At 36.8% G+C, this 27,615-nt stretch overlaps 1 protein-coding gene across 2 annotated transcripts; it reads left to right on the top strand.

Moving 5' to 3' along the window:
- The first annotated feature begins 261 nt into the window (after window positions 1–261).
- On the top strand, window positions 262–26,672 carry cdhr2 (cadherin related family member 2). 2 transcript variants are annotated; one of them, XM_069196169.1, is made up of 33 exons: window positions 266–398; window positions 1,032–1,202; window positions 3,240–3,308; window positions 3,788–3,859; window positions 5,018–5,157; window positions 5,522–5,578; window positions 5,688–5,777; window positions 7,114–7,203; window positions 7,328–7,444; window positions 8,430–8,573; window positions 9,149–9,224; window positions 9,489–9,607; window positions 9,756–9,989; window positions 10,356–10,511; window positions 11,180–11,344; window positions 12,202–12,263; window positions 12,572–12,821; window positions 13,259–13,498; window positions 13,731–13,800; window positions 14,645–15,247; window positions 15,505–15,576; window positions 17,098–17,147; window positions 17,773–17,924; window positions 18,299–18,401; window positions 18,923–19,011; window positions 19,681–19,749; window positions 20,375–20,452; window positions 20,597–20,657; window positions 21,364–21,485; window positions 22,727–22,840; window positions 23,757–23,840; window positions 24,288–24,351; window positions 24,644–26,672. In XM_069196169.1, exons 3-33 carry the CDS (start codon window positions 3,263–3,265, stop codon window positions 24,785–24,787), a joined length of 3,933 nt encoding a protein of 1,310 aa, XP_069052270.1. In that variant the 5' UTR covers window positions 266–398; window positions 1,032–1,202; window positions 3,240–3,262; the 3' UTR covers window positions 24,788–26,672. The 2 variants fall into 2 exon arrangements, with proteins under 2 accessions (XP_069052271.1, XP_069052270.1); XM_069196170.1 differs by lacking the exon at window positions 24,288–24,351 and having other exon boundaries at window positions 262–398; window positions 24,392–24,737.
- Window positions 26,673–27,615: the final 943 nt, after the last annotated feature.

Below are 27,615 nucleotides of genomic sequence, written 5' to 3'. Positions count from 1 at the left end.
TATTTGTCTGAATGAGCTAAATGGGTTTCAGTTCAGATGACTGAACTTCTCCTAATTAAGACTGAAAAGGGAAACACAATGGCCTTCTTTGTTTTAATGAATAAGCCTAAATGTAGGCCACTGAGGTTTCTTTTTGTTTATTAATGATAAAAAAAAACACTTCAATGGATTATCCTTTGTCTGCATCAGGATAATTACAAGGAGTGACTGGTGGGGGCTTATAATAAGGAGCAGCTCGTTAGTGCCTTTGTGAGCGAGTGGGAAGGATCTTTGGTGATTGGAGAGTTTAGTGTTCATTCATTGGTACAGAAAATCGCAGAGTAGTTCTCTCCTCATGCATTTTATTAACTTCATTGAAGAATGCCAGATGGGATTTTGATTTAAAATCTTGCACATAGGTATGAGTCATTCACATTGGGAAATATGTGTCAGACTCTACAGGTGGGCCTAAAAGAAACATTAACTAAACATGGCACTGCTGGGGGTTCTGCTAGCAAACAGGTTATTTTGCTTGCAAATCAGTTTAAGGGTTAAAGTATACATTTGCAGGATTACCAACGACGCTGAGTGGCAATATGACAGTTGGTCATTTTAAGCAAGTGATGTTGCCTCTAACAACGTTATTTCAGTGGCTCTCAATGGCTGAATCTTTTAACATGAATTTTAACACACAATCAGTATTATAAAAAACTGCTTGTATTTACAACCTAAAAAAGGGAATGAGAGGAACAATATCCATAATTTAATCTGTTGTTAATTTTTTCACCATGGATGAAAATAAGTTGTAATTGACAGTATGTGCTATAATTCAGCTTTACGAAGTTAGACTGAAAAGCACAAGGCCAAATGACATTTTGATTTCACATGGAAGATTACACTTAAAGTTTTCTGAGGGGACAAGCATTTTACCTAATTAACATTTTGGTACAGTAACATTTTAAATGCTTTATTTTTGCAGCTGATGCAGCCACAAGAGAGATTTATCTTGTTAATAGGAGGTACTGTACAAATTCTGTTGCTGTGTTTTTAAGGAGACAAGGCAGTACCACTCACTGTAAATGATTCACATTTACAGCCAGGCGTCCATAATCTCCAAAGCTGTTAATTACTTTTAAAGAAGGCAAAGGTCTGTTTCAGTCTTCTTTCCCTACATTGAGAGGAACACACCCAAGAAGTGACATTGAGAGGAGTTGTCGTCCAAGGTAAATTCAAGCTTTTGTATACTTTTGATGTTTTACAAAAAAAAGTTTTATTTGGTCTACCTGCTCTTAGGTTTGTAATGCAAAGCTTTTTAAATTTTTCTTTATTGTTATATTGTTTTGTACATTTAAATTTTTAAATAAATTGTGAGTATGATATCAACTAACTACCTACATATTTGGTCTCCATGTTACAGATATCAGGAATACAATATCATTTAATAAATCATTTAATCCAATACAACAGATTCTAATTAAATATGATATGATATCTATTGTTTTGTCAAAGATTTCTAAAGTGCTCATTCTTCTCAGTCCAGTATCTGTTTCCAATTGAATACATCAATTGATGATCAATATTACTTTCTTGGAAAGAAGAAGAGATGAGAAATCTGTAGGAACCAGAGGGTTGGGAGAGGACTTTGAAGTCCAAATTTTGTTCTGAGTAAAAGGAAAAGCTCACAACTTGTCTCACTCAATTAATAACTTACAAAAAAATCAAGGAAACGTTTTAATGATTGCATAGTAGTGTACCATAGACGATAGAAATCTGAGAAAAGCTATAAGAATATACAATATATTCTTCAAAACACGCAACTAATTTGTAGGATTCACTTTCACACTATTACAAATTGCACGATCTCATTCTTGATAACAGCGACAACCCTAAATCTAGTGAAAACAGACAAAACCTTAGACATTGTGCTTTGCCTTAAGGTGCCACTATATTTTCCAGTCTAATGGGATTTGTTAATTAACACACCAGCAAATCTTTTAATTGCTCAATGGGATCACCCAGCATCAGAGTGACAAGTGAAGTGGAATTAGCACCAGCATATTTTTAAACTAGATCCTTAAAACCACTGGTACTGAAAACGTGGTTTCTCCCTCCTTTTGTATTTAAGCAGTAGCAATCACTAAGGCCATCACAAGGTCATGGTATATACTGTAGGTGGTTGTGAGACATTTGATCACAGAGAACCTGTTAAAAATCCAGTATTTAAACATCTTATTTCCTAGCATCTCTTATGAATTGTTTTGTGGTTGCTTTTTGTAGTTTTTATTGAGCCTTTCTTCCGTTGGAAAGGTTACTACTTGGGGTTTCTCTTTCCTGGTATTTTGTAAAGGAATTTGGTGTACCTGATGCAATTCTAAATCAATGAATAAAAGATAAGTCTCTGTAAAAGACTCTGTAGGACAAATGTAGTAAAAAGGAAAATTGTTATCTTCAAATAATGAACTATAGTCAATCAAGATGGGAGGTTGGGTGTTCTTAATATGGAAAACAAAATATATTTTTAAGCAATAGAAGAACTATATACAGAAGAGGTATACAGTATATAGTAATAATTATAAATAATTATAAACCATATCTCAATCCTTTAGTGCTAAAATTCTGCAGTCTGTACACAAGACAATGTTGTTCTGTCATCAGTCTGTGAGTGATCCTTCCTCAGTACAGAATGGGCCTTCAGTTCTTAAATTCTGAAATCAGTGTATGACGTTGGTGAAGGTTTAAAACCGACATTTTGAAATCAAGAAATTGTGGGTGGTTGATTGCCAGGCTTTTTAAGATTTTGAACATGTTTCTTGTACAGTATAGCGCAGCAGTCAGTTTCTTGGCATTGAGAAAGCAAAAAATGTAAACTTAAACTTGATGCTTTTCCAATGAACATTTATAAAGGAATACAATTGTTTTACCCTTACTTTGAAAAAAGTCTAACACTGTGCTGTTTACAATCTGCAGTAAACAGGTGAGGAACCACCATTGTGTTTCTGTGCCTGTGGTTCCTGCAACAGGTTGTAGGGGGTTTCCCTCTGTTACACTTACAAGATTAATTTTGTTGAGTAAACCTGGAGATGGAGATGGAAGGGATTTAAATGTAACTTAGAGCTTTAATTCATTTCAGTCCAGCCACTGTCTCTAATTTTAGAGTACACGTACAAGTCAAACATATGTAACACTCTCCCAAAGCTTTATTTATGTGAATGCTTTACCTCGTTTCTAACAACAGTCCCTGTTGTGTTGTGTGCTTGCAGTCTTCCTGGCAGAAACCATAAAGATGATGAGCCTTGTACTGCTCACCCTGCCCTGTTTCTTTGCCAGTGGTAAGTTGATGTAGTGTACTCTCCTCCGACCCCTGCCTTTGGTGTCCTTAAAGATCCCTGGCATGCCAACAGGTTTCAGAAAGATAACAGCTTGGCCTTCTTAATGTAGACATTGGCTGCATCATTTTTAAAGGTTCATCAGTTCAATGTCTGCAAAATGCTTCTGTACCTCCAAGAGATGGAAAGGAAATTTGGTGTGGACAAGTAATGGGGTGACAATCTTTCTGTTCTGTTTTCATAATTTTTTTTTCAGTTCCTGCTGAAACAGTTAGTGGGATGCTTTATAATCTCAGCAGAAAGAAAATGATATAGCCAATAAGGATAACTTGAAAAGGATCAGGACAACATTATAAATATGTGTTTTGATAACAATAAGGAGTGCAAAAACATTCAGTTGATCTTTATTTAATAACAGAAATGTATATCAGTTTAATGTATATCGTCTGTTTACATGTGTCACTTTTTTTCCTTTTTCTTAGTCTCCGGAAATCTTCTTCCAACTTTCTGTTCCAACATGAGTGTCATAATATTACGGGAGGATCTGCGTATAGGTGTGTTTATTTTCTATTATTATCTTTAAGGAGATAAACTAGCTTTGGAGTCAAACCAAATGCCAACATCAGCTCTTTAGATACACTAAATGTTCTTATACAATTAGAATAACTATTGTGTAAATATTGGTAAGATGTTTAGCAACAGCTAGTTGCTAAATCAGTGCGTTTTGCAACAACCAACAAGTGACTGATATAATAAATAATACACTCATATATACGTGAGTTTATCATTTATATTGTATCAGTCATTTATTGGCTGTTGCTTAACATACTGGTAAGATTTTCTAATACACTCAAGTCTCCATGAGCGTATTAAAAACCCAGAGCCTATAACATCATGAACAGACTTGGGAGATTTATTCAGTGTGTTCTGTTACCCCCTGCATTATTTATTACTGCAAAATGCAGTTTCAGCTTGTCAATCAACAATAAGAAGAAAGTCACTGAATATGACAACAGGTAAAGATGACAGAATTTGACATGCACAGTATTACCCTTGATAGATTAAGAGGAGGCTGTGATGATAACATCCTACCGCCCCCGGTCATTCAGTGCTGTTAGATCCTGAATTCAAACTGCTGACCCAGACAGAACTCCAAATACCTGCTGGACTTCAAATGTGCTCCACCCGAAGATCAGTCTCCAACTGGAAGGGATTTGAATGCTCTAGGATTTGTGTGTTTTCATAAACGTAGTGGCTAAGTGGCTGGTCTGCACCCCCTAGGTGAGAATCACAACATCAAAGGGCAGGTCCACTGGTGCAGGGTCACGAATGCTGTATAGCGATGAAGGGGGATGATATCAGTGTAATGCACTCTGATACTGTTAGCCCTTTTATAGTAGCAGACAGAGTATTGCTTTTTCTGGCTTACTGGAAACTGAGACCCAGAGCTTGTTAATGTCTATATAATGGGTGATGTCACTGAAACTGGGTGCAGATATGAGGATACTTCAATCCTTTAATCTTGTGCTTCCAATTGCAATTGCTGTGAACTGAAATGAAAATTGAAATGAAGGTGTTGTTATGAATGATTGATATTGTTCAATGTTTTTCAATGGTTGCGTATTGCAAAAATGTAGTGGGGAAAGTAATCAAGCTATGTGAAGTTTCGGTTCAATGGGAAATTTTGGAATTTGTTTTCTTTTGTATAACAGGCGAATATGCTTTCACGATTTGTGCGACAGATGTGGATAGTACCGATTTAACATACTCAATTATTGGAGATAATTCATATTACTTTGAGGTCAATCAAAAGACAGGAGATGTAAAAGTGAAGTCTTCCCTGGACAGAGAAGTAAGTGCTACAAATGTTGACTAGTGCTACTTATTACAGATCTATTGATATGCACGGTGTAATATTATAAAAAGCATTTCCCTTCTTTATCATCATTATGTGTTGCTTTTTTGTTCTGTTATTAAAGAGTAGAGCAATATTTTTATATGATGTTGTAGGCCATTCATGATTTAATGTGTACATAATGAATAATTGTGTGTTTCAAGCAAATTTTTCTGTACTCTTATCGTACAGTATAGAATCTATTATTTTGTACAGGAAATTATTTTTTCACATGCTGATATGTTTGTAATTATGATGTTATACAATTGTGAGTAACATATTGGATCCCAATAAAAATTCAATGATTGATAATTTTTTTTAGGACAAGGAAACATTTGGCATAGATATAACCGTTTCTGATGGTTATAATGATGAACCTGTAAGTATTTCATATATCTAATGTATATTGTATGTTGTAATTAAAACTATAGATTTTATATAACAATGTTTTAATCTTTGTGTTTTTACAATTTTGATTCCCTGAACAGGCCAAAAAGCATGCCAGTATCATTTTGCTAGATGCCAATGATAATCGACCAATATTTATTGGGGCACCATATAATGTAAAAGTCCCTGAGGTGAGTAATAAGGCTTAATGGTTTAATAATAATAAACATGAACATTGACAGTCTGAGCTGAGAGTTCTGACTTTAGAGTGATACCAAAAAATCTGATTTTCATCCTATACTTTCCCCTTGCTATTAATTGCTTTAAATAGTTTTTTTTTTGTTTAGAATTTGTTGAATGGGTGCAAGATAAAAAAAAAATGATCATAGTATTGTAAGTTGTTAAAACCCCTGATTTCTAGCAATCAAATCACAACTTAAAGCAGGCTTCTAAACTCTTTCAAGTGGTTCTAAATGATAAGTTTCTAAAAGTCCTCTGGGGCTCAAGTAATAAAAGTCAGTTAATGCAAATGTGGCTATAAATATGTCAAAAGCCATTCTGTTAAAGAAACTTTTTTTAGAGCTTATTACACTTGCCAATCCGTTCTGGTGCACAGTTGGTTATGTTAGGGAGAGAGCGAGTTCTGCTGCAACCTTGCGTTTAATATAAATCCCCTGGGATCTGCTGGTTAGCGTTGAGCTGAACAAGGATTTGTTATGAAGGGTGATTGCTTGATCAGGGCAAGTCGTAAATGGGAGAAAAACTTGGTTTGCTTCCAATATAGCAGCTTCTTCTGAATATTGAAGTATTCAAAAGTGTCAGCCAGTGTTTCAGTGATCAAGTGGGCATACTGTACAGTTGCAGGCTAGACCTTGGACAGAATTCTGTATGTACAGGCTCCTTTCCAGCTCAGCGTCCTGGAAAAAGGTTTCGGTCCCTAGCCTTTAGGCAACAATATTAACCATTAACTTGTTGATGGTGTCAGGCAGCCAATGTGGTTCAGTGGAGAGAAGTGATAGATGGGATGTGCAATGCTTTGTAACTGGGGAAAATATGGTTGGTGAATGGCCAAGCAGTCACCTGGTGGAGTGAGTCTTCTTGCCCTATAGGTCCCTGCTTGGTTGGTCATAGCTTTTAAGACCATCATCCAGATGCGCCTATAGCTCTCTGCTAGGCATTCAGGTGTGAGCAGTGGGATTGCGTCATGGGAAGCACTGATCTGAGTCATATCACTGTCTTGAGAGATGCTCCTTATCAAACCAGCTCATCTTCCCTGCAGACCAGCACACAAGGATGAACAGCCTATTCTGTGGCTAAGACCAAAGAAGGGACCTCACTGAAAATCCATGTCAACACCTAATTCTGTGGGTTATTAATAAGCATTTCTGCTACAAGTATTATACAGTACTTAGATTTTTATTCAGAAGGTTTACGTAGAAATACCATTTCAGTGGAATGTTATTATTTTTCAGCATGTTGGGTAAAAAAAAACTGAGTGAAAATTTTCTTTCTTTTTCTCTTGCCCAGAATACAGCATTAGGTACGATATTATTTAAAGTCACAGCCACAGATGAAGACAGTGGGCTGGCAGGTGTCGTGAGCTACAGTATTGATGAGGTATGGATGTGATTAAATAATGAAATCCCATCATTAAAATTTGCCAACCTGTAAGCTTCTATATCTTTTACTGTATGTATGAGTATATAATATTTTAAATTCTTTTTACTGTTTTTTCCCATAGGTTGTGCCGGATGATTCATCTCTGTTTAAAATAAACAGATCTGGTGAAGTCCTACTGAATGGATTTTTGAACTATGCCAACAAAAGTACTTTCTATCAGCTAACAATTAATGCATCGGTAAGGTCAGAAAGAATTATCGTGCCAGTCAATTGAATGAAAACTACTGTGATTTCTAAGTCTGCCAAATGTAACTAAATAAATCTAGATATTATCACCCATGCATATTTTGGTCATTGTGCTGGGCTTTACAGTCCAAGCCATGTTGGCCAAGATATCTTTCCTTCAAATGATTGATGTCACAAACACATTCCACATGTGTCCTCGCCAATTACCTCATTTTCCAATCACGTCTCAGCTCTCCGCTATTTAAACCCTCTCGTCTCACTTTTCCACACTCGGTATTAGAGTCCCTGACTTGTCGGCTTGCTGCCAGCTCAGTTTACTCGTTCCACGATTTTCTGGATTCTCGACCTCAGCCTAGAATTTGGGATTTAGCCTTCTGCTCTGCCCTGTTGGTATTGTGTTAATTGAGCTGTTCTTCACCTGTCATTGCTTACTAGTTTACATTTTTAGATTAGTTTTACTTCTGAGACTGTTGACGTTTTAAAATACTTCAAGGTCTCCTCATGAACACAAAAGCTATAATTGGGTATACAATTAAAAAAAAATTAATAGTTCAATGAAGTAACTGAGAGCTCAAATGGAAAGAATGTCAGGATCACAGGTATAAAGTTAAGTTTTGTAAGAACTCTATCAAGGTGCAAATACAGTGTTTCTTCGATATGATAAAATAGTATGAATTTGATCATAGAAATGCATCTATGACGCTGTAGTGCTTCCATTCAGACTAATTTCTGCAGGCCAGGATGAGGGGCCTACTTTCATCTTAGGTGACCAAAACCCCTTCCATACACAACAGCTCTGAAAACAAGCACGGATGGATTGATAATTTATTATTTAAATTTAAGCCTCCATATTGAAACCATAAAAATAAAGGAAATAAAAATGATTCCTCATTTACACTTTGGCCTGTGTAGCCGTACAGTGTTATCTTAAAAATGCTTTTCCAACACTATTAATATTTTTTATTTGTATTAAAAAGGATGGCGGAGGTGAACTTTATGGTCAGGCTGTTGTTCAGAGCACCAGTGCATTTGCCTTCATTACCATTGAGGATGTCGCTGATCTGGATCCAGACTTCTTAAACCTGCCTTATCAGACCTCTGTGAAGGAACACACTCCTGTGGTGAGTATCTACTCATATGAAACTCGATATCAACAGGAAATATCAGATTCTTTCTGCTTAACTTACTGGTTATTAGAAGGGTAAAGGGTGACAAAGTGACATTTTGAGCATCTCTGTAGTTCTTTGATTTCATGTAACAACTGCTTAACTGAAGAACAATGAAAGAAAGAAAAAATCTTTCTCTTTTAGAGATTTCTAGGAAAATACAATTCAACTAAATTTACAGTTCTTTATCATTTCATGGGACCTACCCACAACTTGCTTTAAAAAATCTTTTTTGGGTCTTACTAATAACACAGACATATTTATAGTTAATGTTTTCTCTCCTGTTTGTATTTATTGATTTACCTTTGCTATATAGTTAGATGCAACTAGCAGGTGTTTATGTTTAAATGAAAATCTCAAAAAGTACACGGTGGTTAATTTGTGACGAGGATCTTTTATTTTGCTCTGTGTGTGTTATGGCAGATATGACATGAAGGGTTTTTTGCACAGTCATCACAGATTAGGGACAGTGCTTTCACATGTCCATTGGTACTTTTTATATAACAGTCTTTTTGTTTGTTACATTTTAGGGCACCTCAGTGTTTAAAGTACAAGCTGTGGATGGTGACAGAGGAATCAAAGACAAAATCTTTTATAGCATTAAGGGTAAGTGTTTTGTTTTTCATTTTTGACTGTGATCCAAAACTGAGGACATGATTTTCATGATTTAACAAGCGTGTAATGAAGATGAAATGTAGGACAAAAATTAGGGGAAGTGCAGATCAATTGGCTGAGTTGGTAATAAAAACAGCACTGGAAGAAAACCACATAAAAACCAGATAAAAATTTCAAACTCAGAAATTGTTAGGAAGTGTTAAGCCAATGGTACAGAAAATGTGATAATGAGATTCTACCCTATTGGTTTTACAGAGACCAATGCCCCTGGATTGTTTGACATTGACAGAAACAATGGTGTTATAACTGTGAAGGGTGAAATTGATAGGGAAGCATTATTGAACATAACTGCTACTGTCAATCTGCAGGTCATGGTAAGTCATGCATATGCCTGGCTCTGTAAGTGAAGCTTGTAAGATCGTCAGCTAATACATGGGTTAAACCATAAACACCTGCCTGAATAATATTTCCAGCAGATTGTTGGAAATTTCAGCAAGTTTATACCAATCGTGTGTATTTCAGGCCGAAGAGGAAAACCCTAACATTCATGGGCAAAATGCTATGACATCTGCAGAAGTCATCATCAAGATTCTGGACATCAATGACAACAAGCCCAAGTTTTACAACTGCATGGAGAGCGAATGTGACTTCAGTGACAGCTCTGTAGCAAACAGTTTCACTGGTGACATACAAGAGCATGCCTCTGGAGGTGTCCCTGTCGCCAACATGACCATTACTGTCCGGGACCAGGATGAGGTCAGGTTTTTCTTTTTTTTTCAAATTTCGGAACATATACTTGCAATACATCATAATAAACTGGGATCAGATCGTGCGTGATTATTTTACACATTTTTTTGGCATAATTTGAAAAGAAATGTCATTCCCAGTAATGGAAATTGTAGAACTTGTAGAGCCTGTAAACTTGATAATTTGATGCATTTGATTACAGTGAGTTGTAGTATTGCGATTTACAAAGAAAAGCACAACCCTGATTATAATTAGAAAGTCATAGAACTCATTTTAATGCCCAGAATTGTGGTTGTCCAATCTGTAACAACTTTTTGGCACTTACGATGACAGTATCAGGTCTGTGCAATTACTCTTCAATCTCGTATCTTTTAGGGAAACAATGCCAAATTCAACTTGCGCCTGGAGGGAGAGGACAAAGATGCATTTTCCGTCTCACCCACCACTGCCATGAGCAGTGCCCAGGTTCAGATTCTGGTCAAGAGCCCTAGTGAAGTCAACTACGAGAGCAAAACCATGATGAGAGTGGAGGTATGTGAGTGGGATTTGATGTTCCCACATGTAACTATGGTTTTAAGCAGATTAGAGGCCCAGAGTGTCATCCAGTGTCAGAATTATCCCTTTTTATCTGAAAGGACTTTGAGATAAGACTGGCTTTCAAGATACTCCCTGCAGTGATTGCAGATGCTGCAGAACACCATCAGAAATTTTCTTTTGGTCATGCATATAAAAAGTTGATTCCACAAGTCAGATAATTCTTTTCTGTTTTCCCACATCATGTGTGTTGCTATGAATAAAAAGCCCAACAAAATTCAAGAAAGGAAAATGTTTATTTGAGTATTTCCAATTTTAGTAAAGTATTTTGTCCACTTTGCTTCTATGTATTTTGTAGAAAAAGCCTGAGCAGACTTCTAAAGAACTACAAAAAAAGTATGCATGTATATTTAGGTTTTTAAAGGACTTTTAAAGCAATTGCATCTATTTGGTTGATTTTCCAAGCTTTATACCCCAGTGTAATATTCGCTACCAGCTTGGCAAAGATTTGTAAAAGTTTAGATGTGGAAGTTGAATGGAGGAAACTTTTTTTCGTAGTAGTTTTGGAAAATTATCTGGAAGTCACCCTGTATGTGTGGTGATACTTTAATGTTTTTGATTCAGCCTGTGTGCCTCAGGAGCCAATTGAAATGTACATTTTCCAGATTGTTGCCAGTGACGTCGCAAACGAGACTTACTATTGCTCCACCGCCACAGTGACTATTGCTCTTATCGACATGAATGATAACAGGCCAGAGTTTAAACAAGAAACCTATCAGCTGCAAGTGAATGAAAATAGTCCAAATGGAAAAGCTCTGATGACCATAACGGTGAGTTCATAATTTGACTGAAGCCGTAGAAAGAAATCCAGTAATGTAGAGTCGTTTAATTTGATATCTTCCATTATATTCATTGGGATATTAAGGGCTGTGAATTGAACTCAGTGTTCCTATCAGTATGACTATCTGGTTCATTAATGACTTTGGTCAGATGGGAGTTCAGCAGAAGCTGCTGATGAACTACAGTATAAAAATTGTTCTCAAAGGTATTTGGGGAATTTTATGACATGGCTGTGCATTGTACACTTATCCTGGTAAGTTTGTCTGCAAACATCATGCCTGAGTCATGATGGAATTAAAGTTTCTATTAGGTATAACGTCTCCTCTAGTGAAAAGAGCACAGAGACTGAACAGGAAAATACATGTTCAGTCCATTAAAATAGGAGGTCTTTATATGCATTTAGATTAATGCCTTGTTACTGTGAATAACTCAGGTGCCTCTTGCTCCTGCAAAATGTGACATGGGATGTTAAACCCCCACAGTGTGGGCAGGAGCTATCGATCTTGTGGTCCAGAGGGAGGATCATTGCCTTTTCTCATGGCTTTCCATCTGTACTTTGACACCCAATCACATGGTCTAATCTAGATTAGCTTCTGTAGTCTGACAGTGTTGAAGGTTATAGTGCCTCCTGCAGGAACTGCAACAACAGAAAAAAGAAAATGTATTAAAATGGAGTAAAACAGTAAATAGCCCGTTGTCAGACGATCATGGGATTTTGAAAACAGGGAAGCTAATAATCAAAAAGGCACAGCCTGTTGTGTTATTGTACATTTCCTGTAGAGATATTTGTGTGCTGAGAAATGATAAATAATTCTTCTGTTTCAAATGTCTTTCTTTCTTTTTACAGGCTTCAGATCCAGACACAGCAGATGAGGGCAAGATTACCTACAGGCTCCTACCAGACAGCATGTAAGTTCGATCTAGTGCAACAAAATATTGCACAAAATTGTGTAATAATATGGTTCGTTAGAAGAATGTGGAAGTGCTGTGAGTACTGTCTTTAAAATGAATACTTACTATCTGTGTTTTGTCAGGGTGAAAAGTTTAGAATTTTAAAAAGGGAGTATTATTCAAAATGCTGAAATGGCAGCTATCGGTTGCTCTTATACCTATAAAGTGATTCTCATGCATACTGCTTTCAGATACTGCAAACACATGCTATATACCAAAGAGCTGTGGTAATTCAGTGTACCAGTAACCATCTCCCGTTTTTTCAGATTGCCTTATTTTGAAGTTGGGAAAGAAAGCGGCACCATTTTTGTGAAGAATTCCACGCTGCTCGACAGGGAAACACGTCCTATTTATTTTGCCACTTTGCAAGCAATTGATACCGCGAACAACACAGGAACTGCAGTGCTGGAGATCACCCTAATAGATGAGAATGATGAAACACCAGAGATGGCCAGGGATTATTACATTGACTTTGTGGAGGAGGGAAAGGATGGACACTTACAACTTCAAATCCAGGTCAATAATTGCTGTTACTTTTAGTTTTCCAACTAATACCTACCTTGGATCACAAAAAAATGTAATTATAGATTCTTTGTAGAAATGAAAAAAAAATCAGTATGGTAATCAGCAAACATCTTTGTGTTACAGATTCAAGCTTTAATTGGAATCTTTAGAAAACATGAACAAAAAAGCTCCCAAAATAAGATACACTGAAAATGGGCAGATTTTATCCTGAATAATGTTTAACTTGATTAGAATATTACTCCTCTGTAGCAGGGTGTACTAGAGTCATAGTCAAAACAGGACTGCCTGTCATAAATGTTTATTTTCTGACGATAGTCCTAGTGTCATGATATATAATGCAAAGGAGTGATGGTGCTTAACAGGAAACCTTTTGCATGGAATTTATTGCCTCTCAAGGTAACTGAATTTTTTTTGTGTTTTATCTTTAGGCTTTTGATAAGGATGAGCCAGGGACTAACAACAGTGAGATCCGCTATAGAATAGAACCGAGCGAATTCAGTGACAACTTCACCATCAACGAAAAAACAGGCATGCTGGAAAACAACGGCCCTTTGGATAGGGAAGCCATTGACCCCTCATTGAACGGGGCAATAAAACTGATCGTGACAGCTTACGATTTAGGGTTCCCATCTATGTCTTCCTCAGTGAATGTAACCATCAATGTTGAGGTAAAGCCTTCCTGTTCAACAGCCACATAAGAGTAACGCATTTGCAGCCAGGCAGCAATCCGTATGGCCAGCTTTATTATGGATCTGCTTCATGAGAGCATCGTACTGCGGTAGAAATATGTACTGTAGTTGTGTAACAACATAAACGTTTGATAAAACTTCTCATCTAATTTCCACTAAGCAAATGAAAATGCTTATTTAAGTTAAATGTGTAAATATATTTTCTCCCTAGGATATCAATGACAACAAACCAGTGTTTGCACCAGATACGTATGATTTCTCAGTAAACGAAACTGAGAAAGGTAAGTTAGTCTGGATGATATTTTTCCTTCTTGCTGTTCTATTTCCTTTAATATCAATAATTCTGCTTAGACTATCATTGTATAATTTCAGTGAACTGCAGAAACTATTTTTAACACTTAAAAGATGCTGAAAAAGTGCTGAATGCTGTACAATTGTATTGTTCAACAGAAATTGTGGTGTATTTAAACTGATCAATAACAACAACAATACAATAATCCCTTACCTTAACATAGTGCTTTTCTGGACACTCTACTCAAAGAGTTGTTACAGGTAATGGGGAGACTCCCCTTCACCAATGTGTTGTTGCCACCGGCATGATGAGAGGAAGCACACATCAGCTATCAGTGGGGAAGACAACAGATTAATGAAGAAAAATTAATAGGCAGGGATTATTAGAAGGCTATGATTGGTAAAGACAAGAGGGAAACTTGGCCAGGATGCCGGGGTAACACCCCGACTTTTTTCAAGAAATGCCCTGGGATTTTTAATGACCATGGAGAGTCAGGACTTCAGTTTTATGTCTCAACTGTAAGACAGTGATTTTTGTTTCCAGCACTATACTGGGGCATTAGGGCCCACACAGGCTGCAGGGTGAGCGCCCCCTACTGGTTCCACTAACACCTCTCCCAGCAGCAGCCTTAGCTTTCCCAGGAGTCTCTCATCCAGGTACCGACCAGGCTCACACCTGCTGAGCTTCTGTGGGCTGCCAGTTGTGAGGTACAGGGTGATATAGCTACTGATTGCTGGTTCAGTCAGATCAGTTGAATAAACCAGAATGTTTGGAGAATATATTGGAGATACTTGGAGATCTTTGTCTTCTATCTTTATCCTTTCCTTTCATAGGTGCGTTTGTAGGTTTGGTGTTTGCTCAGGACGCTGACCAAACAGAAATTCACAACCGCATCTCATTCAGCATCACTGATGGGAGCTTTGGAAATTTCATCATTCGCACGTTCTATGACAAAGATCTCAAGCGTTACAGGGGAAATATCACAGTGGACCCCGACGTTGAGTTAAATTTCGAAGCAGTGAAGAATTACACTCTTACCGTTGAGGCGACAGACCTTGGTCTGCAGGAAGACCGTGCCAGAGTGAAAGTGAAAGTATTGGATGTAAATGATAAACCACCAACGTTTGAAGATGGATCCCTCAAAGACTTGGGTGTAAAAGAGAATACGACTGGCCTGGGAGTGGTGAGGAACATCACCGGCACTGATGAGGACACCAAGCACTCGCTGGTTTATCACCTTCTCTCCGTGAAGTGCCTGTGCAATTTGAACGTCTCGGCAGACGACTGTGAAAAGGACTGGTTCCGTCTGGAGCTGAGCGGCTCCCTGTTGGTGAATAATGATTTTGTGATTGACTATGAGCAGTGCCATGAAGTGCAGATGGAAATCCAGGTGGTGGATATCTTAACAGAGAAAGGCGTGAATCACAGCAGCCCAGGTAATGGGAATTGATGGAAGGGTTCTCGTTCTTGTTCTGTTGTTTCAGAGTGCCTGGGGTTTGTTTTTAATAAGTGAACCTTCGTGGACCCATCTCAACCTTGTTTAGTATTATAAATCAAATTGCTGCAAAGATTTAGTCATTTACATTGTGTAAAAAAATCTTGGTAGGATAAATTATAACGGCCGACTAAGAAGACAAGAATTGGATCCATCTTTTTAACATGCACATCAATAAAACTTTGTTATTTATTGCAGGAATACTGAAAATCCACATTATTGACATCAATGACAATGCTCCTCAGTTTATTTCATCGGAGACGCTGTTTGGTATATTTCCATTTTTTTTCCCCTTTTTGTCATGTCTCATTATTCTAACTACGACTTTCTATTCCAAAACATCTTTTGAAATTTCCTCGCTATATCATCCCACTTATTTAACTATTTTTAACTTAAGTTAATGAAAATATACATGAAACATACATAAACGTACTGTACAATAATATAAAGAAAATGACTGAAAATACAGAAGGTAAAGTATTTAGGCACGTACTGAATTTCCTTACAGCACTGATTTCCCCTCACAAAGATAAGATGAAATTCAGACCTTTGTCCTCTTTTAGCTCCTTTATCTTGCATTATAAACAGCATATAAACACACAGTTTACATATTTAATAGAATATGCAGATCTGCTATTGAATAATAACAATAATAATAATTTTATTTATATGGAGCCTTTAAAAGTGGCACCTAAAAGTCTTTTACGGTAGGTTTAAAATTTTAAAAAGTTATAGAAAATTACCACAGGGTAGGTGACTCTCTGTTATCCAGGGGGATAGAATGCCAGAGCTTCGGGGTATAGCATAGATTCTGTCATCCATAGAATGTAAACATGCTTAAGGGGCATGTAAAAGACCACAGTGAGGTGGGGAGTAGACAGATGTACTGGGGAACTAAGTCATATAGAGCCTTATAGGTGAGCATGAGGATTTTGAAGCCGACTTGAAACCAGTTAGGAAGCCAGTGCAAGGACTCCAAGACAGGTGTAATGCGATCGCTTGTACATGACCCGGTCAGGATTCTGGACGGCGGATTCTGGACTTATTGGACTTTGTTCAGTGTGGATTTAGATACCCCAGTAAGTAGGGCGTTGTAGTAATCAGTTCTGGGAAAAAACAAATTTGTTGACCAGCTTTTCTGCTGCAAAGGCAGCAAGACAACACAGTCTGGCGATATTTCTGAGAAGCAAGAATTATATCTTTACATAAAGATAACAGTTAAGTTTTAGCCAGGATCACATATTGCCCCTAAAATTGTTCAGTTTTGATTGAAATTCAGGCACAGGGCCATCCACAGACAGGGTTAACGCATTGGCTTTACGTAGGTAATGGGAGGGGCTGAGCAGCATGACCCCAGACATGTTGCAGTTTAAGTGAAGAACAGTTTTAGGTGTTTATGTCAGAGATGCAACTAAAGAGCTCAGTACGGCCACTTCAATGGATACAGATTGGAGTATCATTAGCGGAGAAATTCAGATCACTCAGATCATGTGATTTCAAGAACTGATCAAGTGGGAACATATAAACGCTGAATATTAGTATCAAGCCTAGAAGAACATCAGACTTAACCAAAAAATCTTCAGAACTGAAACCCCCAAGAGAGAAAAAACTGTCAGCAATTATTAAGATAAGAGGAGAACCACTTAAGAGTGATGTCAGAAACCGCAAAACACCAGCTCAAGATGGGAGAGTAAAATGTCAGGAAATAACAGTGTCTTAAATGGTTTTAATCCCTGGATTGTAAGACCCATCTTTTAGAAAATAACATGTTTTATATTTGTCCTCTTTCAGTTGTGGTTCCAGAAGTTGCTGCCAAGGACAGCGAAGTCGGCAGAGTCACTGTAAGTTGTTTATTGTTTAAAATTTAGTTTTAACCTTTGTTACAGTAACAGAATTGACAGAGTAACAGAGTTTTGTTAAAAATGTATTTCCTTTTCATAGCCCAGCACAAAATTACAAAAGCCTGCTATAGTTTTTCAGAATGTGTTGGGAAAAGGCAACAATTATACTGTATACTCACATTTACTAAAAAGTATTTTGATTTTTGGTTGCTTTTCCTCACCCTTAGTCATGCAGTTTTGATAGATAAGAAAGCAAAGACTGCACATTAACATAATTCTTCCATAAAAAAGACATAACTGAATCTATTAGTTTGATTTGAGGATTTTACTTGACAATTGAGGTTTGCACATGTACCTTACTTTAGTTCCTGATCTTCCATTACACAGTTTCACTTAAATGTTTAATAATCACTTTCAACTACTATTTTATTTTTTAACTACTATTAATTATCGACAAACTTTGATAATTGACAAATGCGTAAAAAGCCTAAACTGTGAACGGGGTTTTCTCTATAAGTGAGCTCACTTGCACCTTATAATCAAAGAGATGCAAATTATTTTTTGTTTCTCTAGTTTAAAAACTACCCACTCTCTGCTACTGTTGTATGTACCAATGTTTAAACAGGCAAAAGATCGGGACTCTGGAGAAAACAAAGTCATTGTGTTTGACGTTCTGACAGTGGAGTTCATTCACAGCAATGGGGATAAAGAAACCATGAGCAATCTTTTCTATGCAGACACAGTGAAAGAAATTGAAGACTATGCTGGGATCATAAGGTAAATTTGTTGATGTACAGAATCAGTTAACTGCCAAATCGGCTAAACAGGCTTTCATTTATAACCTTTTATTACCTTTGTGTACCAACTAACCAGCATTACTGCTGTCTGTTAAGAGCAGAACCAGCCATGTACTCTTGCCTTCACCATGAAAAGTATGATTTAATTTTCTTGGATTCACAGATTGGTGTGTTAATTCCTGAGCACTTCTATGTTGTAAACCAATTGCCCTTCTCTAACATTTTGGTATTGCCATGTTTCTCAGAGCACAAAAGCAAAAACATTACAACACCAGTTAAACACCGCAAATTCATGTTTTATTTTCTGTAATCTTTTATAGCAGGGATTTAATCTCTATTACATTTTGTTTCTAGGACTTCAAACACCTTGAACACTAACTTAAAAGGACGATACTTAGTAACCGTAGGGGCCAAAGACAAAGGAGTCCCATCCCTCAACACTTCCATTCAGTTGGACGTAGGTCCCTTGCTTTGATAATATACTCTGTGATGTGACATTTTCTATGTCCAGTGGTGTAAATTCATATATGCACATATTCCTATCTAAATATTGCAAATATTTTAAAAGTGTAAACATCGCCAAAACTGAATCCATGGTTCAAATACGTACAGAAACAGGGTTTATGACGTAATTGAATCAGTATGATTTCATTTCTACTATACAGAGGACAGGCCTTCCTCTAACGTCCTCTCAGATGTCTTTAAGATCTCTAATACATATTTGGAGGATACTGACAAGTCGATTTAGCACAGTATATCAGTTATGATTATTATGGACTATGCATGTTTTTGACTACAGTAAATACATTTGATTCATATGTTGAACTGCTGACAATATTAACTAGCCACCTACCAAATTTTTGTGTGATTTGCTTTGGTCTTGTTTGGTTTAAGATTGCACAGAATGAAAAGATTTTGCATCCAAAAATATTTTTTGTCTTTTTGAGTGGGTTTCGGTGTCTAATTTTTGTTTTACAGGTGTACACAGTTGACAGTTCATTCCGTGTTCAGTTGGAGTTTAGGTCATCAATACAAGAAATTGATGCGAACATTGACACAATTAAAGGGTACGAGTGATTTTTTTAGCAGTAGTATCTGCTTCTTAATGAAATTGCACAAGCAATCCACATCCACTGTATTTCCAAATAGGTTGACTTACTTCTCTGGATGTTCCTGAACTCTTGCGTTAGGCCTTATTGACATTTCCGAAACATTTAGAGGTCTCACAGATGAGGTGATAGGTAGAGCCCTCTGGTGGTGAAAGAAAAAACTGTATTAATAGGGCTCCTTCGCAGTTATCGATATTGATATTTCTAGGATGGGTGCCTTTTTTGTTTAGACCAAACTCTAGTGGCAGCACTGTTGATTTCTATAATCAGCTATGCATTAATCAAGTTTATTTAATTACATGTTTATACTCTAAAATGTTGTATAAGATTTTAAACTCTGAATTGCACCTCACTTTGAATCAGTAGCATCTAGATGTAAGTGACACTGTATTCCTTAACTGGTCATGAGCTCTCCTATTTATGTACAGTGACACAGTGGCCTTGTTTGTGCTTAAATTTCATGTGTTATTTTTCCTCCACAGTGAGAACAAGCTTGGATAATTTCACTGTCATGCACAATTCAGACTATGCATAGAGGGATTTTCATGATCTACTTTACAAGTTAACAAAATCTCAAGTTCCATATTGCGCATTGCTATTATATTTAAGGTGTTTTTCTACTTCCAGGGTAATGGTTTCAGCTACAAAAGCAACAGTTCATATTGTAAAAATTGAATCAAAAGAACAGGCACAAAGGTGAGTGTGTATTGCTGCAAATATATCACGCTAGGGGGAATTAAAGACATTTATGTTATACTTCATTTCCTAATCTAGCACAGTAAAGATTGTGCACACTTTGAGTTTCATGATTGCTTCCTAAAGTAAAAGCAGGATCTCAGATAACAAGGGTATTGATTGTAATCTTTTTGTTGACGCCACAAGCAGTTGAATTTGTTTCAGATATATTCATGTACTGTATATTCTGTTATTGCAGTGTTTATGAACACTGAAATAAAAAGAAATGTATCAGCAGCTGGAATTTTATGAACACTTGATCGAATCTGATTCTGACATGAATATTTAAGATGCTCCATTGAGTAAAATCATTCAATGCAAATACTTTATTATATAATGTTAATATTTAGTACTTTGTACCATACAGTTTTAAAAATATATATATATTTGGGACTTTGTAGGTGGCCTTTTAATAGAAGTAGTACTTGACAATTACAAAGATGTCTAGCTTTCTAGAGGATTGTTAAGACATTTAATATACGTTTTTTTTCAGAAAAATTAAGTTATACAGATCAACCACATAAATCATGGTTATTCATTTTTAAGAAATAAAATCTGACTGAATCCATTTGGAATTTTTTTGCAGGGCTTCAGAATTCACTGTTTTAGTGGCATATTTTGTGTATCCAAATGGCAGTGCTATTATTCCTAGCAACATTATCACGTAAGTTTTACAGTTTGATTTTCCTTATATGAAGTTCTAAAACATTAGATACTCCTAAAGTTTAATTTAGGAAACCAATGTTTTGTTTCTATTGTTGCATTTAGTCTTCCTTAATGTTCAATGTTTTTTGTTGTTTGTGTGAAGGATTCTTCAGGAAGACAGGACAGCGGTGGACGTGCTCTACAGATATGGCCTCCAGTACATTGTAAGTACAGTACAGCATAAGTAAACACTGCAACCGAAGCTGTTGTAGTGCTTTAATTGTCCTGTAATACAAAGGACATGTAGCCTTTTTTATTGTTGTTTCTAGTACCAAAAATTAAATTAAAGGATGTACATGAAACAAGGCTCATTATAATGCACGCTGCATAATATTACAGTATTATTGTTTTGTCTAAGTGAAACAAAATCACTTTTTTTCTTTTCCTGTTCATTTTTATATGTTAAGTTTTATAAATGGTCAGGAGTGCGTGACGAACCTGACCCGTTGTAAAGCTTTGCTGCTCAACAGTGGTGGCTCTACAAAAACGGTTGTGTGTTCATAGGCGAAAATCAGGAGAAAATCCCACAAACCTGCAGATGAGTACGTGTTACAGTGGTTTTCAAAATTCCTGGCATTTCCAGGTTAATCCTCAAAGATACTTTACATTCAGAAACAAATTGTTTTGTCAGATGCTTTCATATACCTACGATGTGAAATCTTTCACATAACTGTTCATGGACTGTTCATAGACAGTTCATAGATGGTGTGCGAACTGTTCATGGATTGAATTGACCTTCTAATAAACAGAGAATTTCACCCTTTGTTCATCCATTTGAAACAACTGATAGCTGTCTTTTTAGAAAAGGGCTTTCTTTTATATACTGTATGTTTATTACATGCACTGTACACACTGTATTTACTTTTTAAGGAATCAGGAGAGAAGGAAAGTAAAGAGATCGATCCTGTGTACTATGCTGTGGCTGGCTTGGCGGCTGGCTTCGTCATCCTGCTAGTTATCATGATCACGACACTTGTCTGCACTCAGAGGAGGTAAGATCCTAAACGAAGTGAGAGCCTTGCCTTGCTCTCTCCTTGGGGGTGACCTGCTTTCGTGTGACAGGCTTGAAGGCGCGTGGCCGATATCAACATGTATTGTAGGTGGGAGGAAGATGTAACAGATGACTTGTGAATACAAAATAATAAAAACAAGCTGGGTCACAAGGTACATAGTTGCCTTACTGTCCGTAGCTGCTGTGGTTAAACTGATTGTCTATTGCTGTGAGTAGCAATATCCCGCATAGCAGCCGTTTGGAAAATACACGTTTTTATTTTCACTTAGTATGGTGTCAAAGAAACAGGATGAGTGACCTCAACAAGCACGCTAACTGAATTTCAAAAAGTAAGAGTTTGGATTCATTATTGTCAAAACTCAAGCTAGGCCCAGGTTTGTCAAAGGTGTTTGGTTTTTACTGTTCCCTCATCACATTCTTGAAAGTGATGCATTTATTCTTCTATCATCATTTCATATCATAGCTCCTTAAACCTTTAGTTCCCACTTTGAGAATGTGTTTTACATGAAACCTTTCACAAAACCCTGGCACATCTGTGTTTGGTTGCAAGACATTATAGGACTTAGTTACTTTTCCCTCCCTATGGTATAAACTTGTACAATCCATTAAAACAGCATTCTACATATTTAACATTCTACATATTGTATTGCCTTTTACATAAAAATATAAGTTGGCATTCAACATTTCAGTGTGAGCATTAACACAAAGCTACCATGCTGTTCATTGCTGAAGGTAGAACTAAGCCTTTTGCATCACTATGGTAACTAGCAACTAGAAAAAAATTCTAAAAAATCCCTTTTTCCTTTTGAAAGCTGTGTTGCCTGAGATTGAGAGAAGCAGAGTGTGGGGGAGGGCTGAAGAGAAAGCTGGCATATTAATCACAAAAATCAAAGCAGGTTTTTTAGTAAAACGGGGTTTCTGGAGTCAAATTGAGGGAGTAAAGAAAAACATGGTTCACTATGTATTCTATAAAAATGACTGTAGGTTTTCAAGCTAAAACAAACACATTTCATGCCACCAAAACTGAGGGGATTTGTATACAGTACATGCAACAGTAAAAAAAGTCTTTATATTTATTTTCTTCAGTGGGATACGAGTGAGCATAATGTGCACCTCATACCTACCCTTTCGTACACTTCAGCTGTTGTGCTGCAGTTTCAAAGTTGTGTTTTTAAGACAGAGCAGTATACCAAGTGTGACGGCTCTTATTGGTCCTCACAGCTATAAAAGAAAACTGAAGGCGGCCAACGCCGTGAAATCAGCAGCATTTATGGGAGCAGACAACCGTCACACTGGGCAAGTGGTCCCAGGGACTAACAAATACACCATGGAAGGGTGAGTTTGAGCTGTAAAACTCTTTTCCTCTGCACATGGTTCTGTATGTGTGTCTGTGTGTGTGAGTGAGTCTGCGCTTGTACAGGGAGAGGGAGACAGAAACTTCTTGGACATTTTTCATTGCTCTAGTCTTTCCACTCAAAACATCTCCTTCTCTTTGCAGAAAAACGGCAATATTCTACTCAGGTTTTACTCATTGGGTTTAAAGCTAACTGGTAAACCTGACCAGTCTGGGCTTACCAGTTCAATAAAAAGGCATTTTAGCTTCATGGATTTGTCCATGAGGAACCAATGATTTTAATGACGAGGAAATTGACAAAGAGCAAATTAGATTTGATTGGTATATGTGATGGATTAGCTGTTACTACACTTCATAGTGGATGTGAGTGTACAGAATATTTCTCATTGAGTAAATGAGTGATCTTGCTTTTGAAGATAACTGAGTCTAGACTATTGGCCCCGATTTGAGTGTGTGCGTGTCATAACTGTGTTTGTGGGTGACTAGTGATGGACTGGCATCCCATCCAGGGTGTATCCTGCCTTGCTCCCATTGCTAGACAGGATAGGCCCCAGCACCTCTGTGACCCTGCATTGGATAAAGCTATTAAGAAATGGATGTTTACTGGATCATCTGAAGAAAATAAAATCAGATGTTTTCTCACAACATATTGGAAATTTTTTTTTCAGTTTAGTTTTTTACATTAATTATCTTCTTATTGTGGATTTGGAAACAACTTCCCCTCCTATTCCTAAATCTTACATTAATATATGAACCATTTAGCTGTCATGACTTTGACTATTTCAACTGGTAGGGTTTTCAATGCAGAATTCATTTTGAACTGAACTCAAAAGTTATGATGTAGTTAAGAAATGAGTTGTTTAAATTAATGTGTTCTGTTCATTTACTTTGTTTTAGGGCTAATCCAGTGCTAAATTTGAACATTGATTCAGCTACAGATTTAGGGTTTGATGAAGAAGGCTCAAATATCGACAGAGTGAGGTAAAGAGGTCATTTTGTCTGTTCCTTTTCATACGTTTTCCTAGTTGACTTGTTTTTTTAATTTATTTTACTGAACCTTGAACATATTTTATGTATTTAAATCTGGACTGGTCATTCAGCCCTAACATTGATTTGCTGTATAAATTGTGAATTAGAAAACTGAATTAAAATGTACATGTTTTTTTATGTTGTTTTAACACTAAACATATATTGTAACAAGCATTTGTCTAGTAACAATTCCATGAGATACATAGCTCAGTTGAAATGATAGAATTTGATAAATCTTATCCATGTTTCTTACCATTTTAAGTCATTTCAAGCCATTTTCATTATGATGCAAGTGTTAGACAAAGCCAATGTATTTCCCTTAAACTTACTAATAGTGCATCCTACTGTTCTGTAGGTGGGACAGTTTTCTTACTCTTCTACCACTTGTTTTCTTTTCAGTCTCGACTCCTTGGATGAAAACCTTGACATTAATATGAGCGAGAAAGAGAATATGCACATGATGGTAACTCAGTAATTTTTAAAACATCTCTCTTTGTTCACAGCGAATCTAAGCTAGGAGCCCTAGAAAACGAACGCCGCGGACTTTCAAGTTCGAAATTAGTCTTGGCCTTGCCTGAGAAGAAAAAGTATAGGCACGCTGCTTATCAATTGTGGTTTGGATGTGGGGATGCAGAACGTTTAACAATATTTGGGCGCTGCTTAGAAAATGAAAACTAAAAGGGCAGACTGCAGCTGTCATATTTGCTTGCCTTTATGTTATACTGACGGTGAGGTATACCATTGTTTCCGGCCAGATGATCCAAGAAGAAGATGAAGAGAACCCTAACGAGCCTCATTACATTGAGCCTCTTGGAGCTGCCCTGGCTCAGCACAGAAAGAAGGACAACGGGGAGACTCACACTTTCACAAACCCCTCTCTGGACACCACAGATCTGTGAGAGAGAGAAAGCCAGTAGCCGGTGATGCATCGCAAAGAATGAACCAGAATGTTGGGGCACGTCTTCACACTTTGCAATTACCACCCCCCTCCATTATTTTGATTAAAACTCGATTGAGAAGCTGCCTCTGAGAAATCACGTTTGAAAGACAATTGTGTCCAAAACGAAGCCTTTCATGTCACCCCAGCGTACGCAACAGAAAAAAAAAAAGGCAAATTGTTTCTTGATTTCTATTTGAATGACATTTTTTTCCTTTTGTCAGGTAGACGGTCTGAAAAAAACAACAACGAGTTTTCTTCTTTGTCTTTTTTTATAAGAAGATAAAAGCTGAACCCTATCTTACAGTTCTTCGTTGTTCAAAGCTTTGCTTTGGTCATCAGTGGCACGACAACTCCGATTGGCCTCGAACTGCAGTTGTACGATTATCCTCAGCCCTGACGTGAAAAAGAAACTGCAGGGAAAATGTGTTAATCTGCTCCAGCTGACAAATCTGCTACAAATAATCGTATGCCAATAATGTGCAGCAACTGACAAGTATTGATCTCAGTTAAATGTCTTATTATATATATATATTTATGTACCTTAATGTATTTATGCTGACGTAGATGTAATACAAGGCACATGTAAAATATACTGTGCAGTACCCAGTTGTTGTGCCTCTTTACAGTTCACTACGTGTCCCTAACTTGTACATCCATCATGTGAGAAAGCATAACACATTGCTCAGAATTCTCCATGTTCTGACAATAACCTAAGACTGAAGTATTTCATTGTGCTCTGTGAGTACAGTTCACAAACACTCACTATCAACGGGTGGTAGGCCTTCAGGAAAAAACAAAACTTGTGACCAATTTGCAAAGTGTGTACTGTGTGTTTTACTTAATGAAAGGAAAATCATGCCGTTTCGGAATTTGGAACTCTTGAATAAATCAAATTTCCCATTTTAATTTTTAACTTTTTTTTTTACCACATATGTACATACAGTAGGTGCGCATATGCGCATTTGAGAATCAGTTTTTTTCTCCAATTGTAGAAACTGTTCCAGTCCTATTATGAATGTATTATGCAGTTCTCACTTCCAGAGATAGTTTATATCTTTATATGAATCTTTTATGTGTTTATAATTGGTGTCTCTTGAATAGTTTCAAGATTAAATTCTGTTTAGATGGAATTTCTGGTTGATAAAGCAAGAGGGTATCAGTAGTAATGGACAGGTATAGAGGGATATGTTTTATAGGTCTGCACTCAGTCTAAAGGGGAAACCATTAGGAATTCAGTTTTTTAAATGCGTAGTGGTAAAGGGAAGTACTAGAAATGCTGCTGGCACTGACAAAGGACAGGCAAATGGAGTTTTAAACCTCAGGGATTACTCTTTAAGATTTCAGCATCAACTCTGCATTGCATGATACAGTAGTTAATCCTATTACTGGCAGTGGCTGAAGTGTGTCAAATCAAAAATATGTTAAAAATAGAAATACAGGAGAAAATATCTTGGGCATTGGTGTATCTTAATGAATGTATGCTAAGTGCAATCTTTCTTTAGTTAAAAAATACTTTTTTTTAAATCATGCTGTCCCAGTAATGAAAGGTACCAACATGCACATAATGCCCTTGTTTAATAAAATCACTCTAAAATGCTAATGCATTGTTGCAAGTGTACTGTCGAGATGTAAAATGAAGCAGTCACATGTAGTTTTCCTTTGAAACCTACGTTCTTTTGTTGTATTATATATCTATGTTAGGAATGTTGTTTTACTGTAACAGAATCATTTCTTCTCCATGTTGTCTGTATGTTTTTGATTCATTAGAATCAACATCAGCATGTATACAGTATACTTACTCTGCTTCATAAATGAACAACATAAAGATATTCATTTAACCTGTACCATTCAAAGAAGCCACCAGTTTTCTTGGTTTTACAAATGGAATAATGAAATTCTGATTTTTATCAGTACACCTACTGTATAAAAGGTATAAGTAAGCCCAGCTTTGGCTTAAAGTGTGACATTTATCATACTTCTTCAATATTCAACAGAGCAGCATTCCATTAAAAAAAAGTAACCACAGGCTTTGAAGAGTTTAACCTAACAGATTTATTTTTTAGAATAGTCTATTCAGCTTATGACTATGGTTAATCACATTAGTGATTGTAAAATAGCTACTGTATCATATAGTATTTACATCTGATTTATCTGTATCTACTTAACAGATTGAAATTGTTTTTTTTTTGGCCTAGGACACAAAAATGTATTTGGAATACTTATAACGTAGCCTATGTAGAAATACAAAAAAATGCTTAATAATTTAATGTCTGGAAATATGTCTGGAGTTTCCATTACTAGAAAACTATCAGTGATCTATTTGCCTCAATGCATGCATGCTTCTTTATATATCAATTGAAATTAAGTGGCAAAAACGAATTACAGCAATAGCCAATTATATCAAGAGGAATGTATCTTTAAAAACAGTTTGAACTTCCCTCTAATCTGTGTTGCTTTAATTCTGCACTCCCTTCTCTTCCTAGTTGTCAGTTCTCTGTATAATCTCAGCTGTGCTGGGGATCACGCAGTCTCCACCTGACTGGAACACTTGTGTTACAGCAGTCCGATAGTGTTCATGTCTCTGAGATAGGAGCCCTGGATTAGAAAGTACACCAAGCCCAGTTCCTTCCTAAACCACCCCTTGTAGCAGCCAGGCCTGCTGGTTTTCATTCCAGCTGAGTTCTAAACCTCCAGGGCTAAATGATGCTACTGAAACGCTTGTTTACAGTAGTATTTTCTGCACTCAGTTATGTGTTTCGAAAATGCCCTACTTTAGCTTATTGTGTT

Source organism: Lepisosteus oculatus, chromosome 11, assembly GCF_040954835.1.
Source record: "Lepisosteus oculatus isolate fLepOcu1 chromosome 11, fLepOcu1.hap2, whole genome shotgun sequence".
NCBI lineage: Eukaryota > Metazoa > Chordata > Actinopteri > Semionotiformes > Lepisosteidae > Lepisosteus > Lepisosteus oculatus.
Note: the sequence above shows the minus strand (reverse complement) of the source record. Positions and strands in the feature narration are given on the sequence as shown.